The sequence below is a fragment of the Anomaloglossus baeobatrachus genome, chromosome 1, assembly GCF_048569485.1.
Source record: "Anomaloglossus baeobatrachus isolate aAnoBae1 chromosome 1, aAnoBae1.hap1, whole genome shotgun sequence".
Taxonomy (NCBI): Eukaryota; Metazoa; Chordata; class Amphibia; order Anura; family Aromobatidae; genus Anomaloglossus; species Anomaloglossus baeobatrachus.
The window spans coordinates 944,773,167-944,777,742 of NC_134353.1; the positions used below are offsets into that span (position 1 = coordinate 944,773,167).

Below are 4,576 nucleotides of genomic sequence, written 5' to 3' on the forward strand. Positions count from 1 at the left end.
GATAACCTGTAATACCGAACATGACCAGTGGATAAGAGTGGCGCTATTCCCCCACCCAAAAAAAAAGTAGACCTATTTTTCTATTTTAGGACAACCCCTTTAAGTTTTGGCATCTTCTGAAGTATTGAGTTCTCCTAGTGTAGATGTGTATCGTTCTACTTGACTTCTAGACTCCACCACAAGTGTAATTTAGAGGCTGATTGGTCCATCAATCAGTGTCTGGCATTTTTTAGCCCGCGGCCCATTCCATTCATCTATATTTAGATGTCAGACATAATTTCCACTTGGTTACAAAAAGGTGATATTGTTCCAGCTCTGAGGAATAATCGGCATGTTGTGTCTAGGAGATGGTCATGCCTCTTGACAGTCTATACGAGAAGCCCCCTATGAAGTGGTCAGGATGCAGACATGTTGTATGTTGAGACTTCGCTAGGTCACGGTGGTTTAATACCTCCTGGATTTATATAAAAGCCTTCACCATCTTACGTGTTCCTTCAAATTCCATTCCTGTTCCATTTAATCCCGAGAAACTTTGTAACTTACTCCACATTCAGCAATGACTTATTGTGTCCTTCTATCTCTTGCAGGTTCGGGTTTTCGTCAACCAGCTCTATCAACCACCGTTAGAGAAAAACATAGCAAGCAACCTAGACCTGAAGGCCATCAGAATTGCATCGGTCAACCCCATCTTGGATCCATGGATTTATATCCTCCTGAAGAAGACTGTAGTCAACAAAGTCATTGAAAAGATCAAGTGTCTCTTCTGCCGGATCGGCAGTCGCAGGAGGCCGCATTCTGCGGGAAGCTTCAATTGCACAGAGGGCAGAGCCTCCTCGGTTCTTTCCAGTCATTCTCCATCTTTTGTATGCAGAGAGCTCCGAGAAGTTAGCTCAACGTCCCAGACTTTACTCTACCCTCTAGAACTGAGTGATAGCTTCAGGAGCAGCACAGTTTTACCTGGGGCAACTATGGCTATAAATCTTCCAGGAGCTCCAGACAGGACGTTACATGGTTCTGACCAGTCCGTTTCCTCTCAGGGTCCAGATTCTGAGCAAGTACTGCTAGTAAACGAGACTCGGTCGAGACAGAACGGCACTTCGTCCAAGGGAAACCCACTCCACGTCACTTTTCCCGATGATGCATTGAATGTATCGGAGAAATGTATCTAGGATCCTCAGGTTGTCCACAATGGACATTTAGATCTTGATAACTGTGATGAGACCCAAACACAATGTTCTAGTTGTTCCAAGATGAAGTCTTGGTAAAAGAACCTCTATTTTCCATCACAAGATATGGAAATCTTGATAATTTGAAGATCAGAGTTGGTGGGGAGGCAGTGGTCTTCACCAATAGGATACAGAAACCTTGACAAATTGGAGACCAGAGATGGTAGTGAGCCGGTGGTCTTCACCAACAGGATACAGAAATCTTGACAAATCGAAGACCAGAGATGGCGGGAAGATGGTGGTCTTCACCAACATGTTTTGGGTTCTCTTACACCATTGACTATTCCATTAGCACTTTCGATGATCAGAGCCACCATGGGTGGCTGTTTTTGGAGGAGACAAAACGATCAATTCTAAGACTTCTGACACTTTCACCGACAAATCCAATTTGTCTCCTCCTCGATGATGAATGTCTATGTGTCTAGCTAAGCTTTAACAAATGTGAATTTTTATTGATGACTGTATGTATTTGGGATTTTTAATGTATTTATTGTCTTCTCCGTGAGAAGGTTTTTAGATTCTAAATATCTAAACTAAAAGAATGAAAAGGCATATATTCTCCTTTATCAAAGAATATTGCTCTACAGCTTTTATTACTGTCCCCAACCCTCCAAAAAATATATAAGGTTTTGCACTAAATTGTGACACTTTTTTTGGGCAACAATCGATAGCTAAGGCCAGTGATGGAGTTGGTGCACACATCGAATGTAGTTCAGTTCATTGACTCAACGTGACTCATCATAGTAGACCTGGTAGATGGATGTAGCCACCTCTCAGAGGGTCTCCAGGGGTCATAATAACACCCAAGACTCCAACACCAAATATTCCGTCAGGAAATGTTATAATTTCTAGAGTATTGGATTGTAATGTTCACGTTGAGTCAACGATACCCATGGTTTGCTCTATTAAGGTCTGTTTAGATACTAGGGGGTCTCGTAATTAGGATTGACCTCTATTCCCGTCAGTAGAGGCCAAACGAAAGCCAAAGTCAGAATCCATTAGAAGCAGTGGGAATCCTCCGATTTCAATGGTTCCCAGTAGTAGTACCCTTTGGATCAGCTGCACTCAAAATAGGCACTTTTGGGCTAAGCCCTTCTTCTTTGGAAGTCCCGTACAAGGGACTGTTGTAAATAATGCAGCTGGTGCCAGAACAGAAGTCTACGGGACCGAAAATAAGTCATGAGTATTTATGGCACCCACCAAAAAAAGGCAAAAATCAGGAAGAACTTTTCAACAAGTCATGTGTAAAAATATCCTTACATTGCTCAGCATTGTGCCTGTATGTGATGTCGATGATGGATATATCACTTTATAGTAGTACCATCCACTAATTATGTACAGGTGCGATTTACCGTCCCGATACAATCAGTGGCTCATATGTCACCGTCACAGAATATCCCGCGGTGCATTAGTCACTGACAGACAATGCTGATTAACCACATTCAACCCCATTGCACAATCACTCAGCAATTTCTATCTGCTGTACAAGGGACTGACTCTAGGTGCGGCACAGACTTGTTTAGATCCCTAACGGTCAGGAAGAATGAGATCAAGGAATGTATTGGGGAGGATGTGCAAAAACACAATCAAAAATGACACCACCATGTGTAAAATTTTTCACTAACATTCCTCGAAAGTCCATGTGCCGTAACATTTCCCGGCCTCGTGCCCATTGACTATTTTTGCATTTTTGGGTTGATCGCCCTATGTACCCGTCCAACCGTGCCCAACACCAGGCCTGGCCCAAACATTTATAGATGGTTTATCCGAATGCAGCACTTACTGATTTGTGGTTGACGTGTTTGATGAATCCTGTCCGGAAGGAACGTCATCACCGAGCATGTTCCGTTGTGTTCCGTGGCCATGTGAATTGCTTTATTGTAATTGCATTCTGAATGTGTATTCGTCAAACCCGTTTTATCGACCAATGGTTTGTTTTGTGGGGGAGGGGAGGGAACACAATAAAATTATGTTGTTGAAATCATCACTTTTTTTCTTCCAATTACTTTTTTTTCTAGCTGTGTTCCAAAAAATTACCAAGCTTTTAATGGAGACTAATGGGAACAGGAACGTGCATGCTAAGAGCAAAACGTGTGTGAGAGTGGTGAAGCCCACCTTGTTGTCCTTTATTTGGGGGTGGGGAGTAGACATTTAAATTTTCACTCCAGGCAGCAAAAAAAGGTTAATGGGTAGGAGGCACAATGGGACTTCAAAAAGTTGCACAAGTTGCTTATTTTAATTGCTTTCAGCTCGATCTCGAGCCATGGAAGCTTGATGGATGAATGCTCTGTAGGAAGATTGATCTTGTGCAGCCTAGATATGTCCACCAGGGTCTTCTCCATCTAGAAAGGTCCACCAGGGTCTTTTCTGCATTGATAGGTCCACCAGGGTCTTGCCTGTATAGGTCCACCAGGATCTTCTCCGCCTGGATAGGTCCACCAGGGTCTTCTCTGCCTACATAGGTCCACCAGGTTCTCATCCACCTACATAGGTCCACCAGTGTCTTCTCCACCTGGATAGGTCCACCACAGTTTTCTCCACCTGCATAGGTCCACCCAGGGTCTTCTCCGCCTGCATAGGTCCACCCAGGGTCTTCTCCGCCTGCATAAGTCCACCCAGGGCCTTCTCTGCCTGGATAGGTCCACCAGGGCCTTCTCTGCCTGGATAGTTCCACTACAATGGGACTTCAAACAGTTGCATAAAATTGTGTACAATGCTCTTTTTCTTCTTTTAATGGCTTTCAGCTCGATCTCGAACCATGGAAACTTGATGGGTGAACGCTTTGTAGGAAGATGGATATGTGCACCCTAGATATGCCCACCAGGATCTTCTCTGCCTAGATAGGTCCAACAAGGTTTCATTGCCTAAATAAGTCCACCAAGATCTCCTCTGCCTAGATAGGTCCGCCAGGGTCTCCTCTGCCTAGATAGGTCCGCCAGGGTCTCCTCTGCCTAGATAGGTCCGCCAGGGTCTCCTCTGCCTAGATAGGTCCGCCAGGGTCTCCTCTGCCTAGATAGGTCCGCCAGGGTCTCCTCTGCCTAGATAGGTCCGCCAGGGTCTCCTCTGCCTAGATAGGTCCGCCAGGGTCTCCTCTGCCTAGATAGGTCCGCCAGGGTCTCCTCTGCCTAGATAGGTCCGCCAGGGTCTCCTCTGCCTAGATAGGTCCGCCAGGGTCTTCTCTGCCTAGATAGGTCCGCCAGGGTCTTCTCTGCCTAGATAGGTCCGCCAGAGTCTTCTCTGCCTAGATAGGTCCGCCAGGGTCTTCTCTGCCTAGATAGGTCCGCCAGGGTCTTCTCTGCCTAGATAGGTCCGCCAGGGTCTTTTCTGCCTAGATGGGTCCACCAGGATCT

The 4,576-nt window shown here is 45.4% G+C and overlaps 1 protein-coding gene across 1 annotated transcript in view; it reads left to right on the plus strand.

Annotated features, from left to right (window-relative positions):
- The window catches only part of PTGER4 (prostaglandin E receptor 4), a 16,115-nt gene extending 12,902 nt beyond the window's left edge, over positions 1 to 3,213 (plus strand). The window contains exon 2 of the mRNA XM_075328782.1: positions 588 to 3,213. Within this exon, the coding sequence (XP_075184897.1) occupies positions 588 to 1,169 (582 nt within the window). The 3' untranslated portion in view covers positions 1,170 to 3,213. The remainder of the gene's footprint in view (positions 1 to 587) is intronic.
- The last annotated feature ends 1,363 nt before the right edge of the window (positions 3,214 to 4,576 follow it).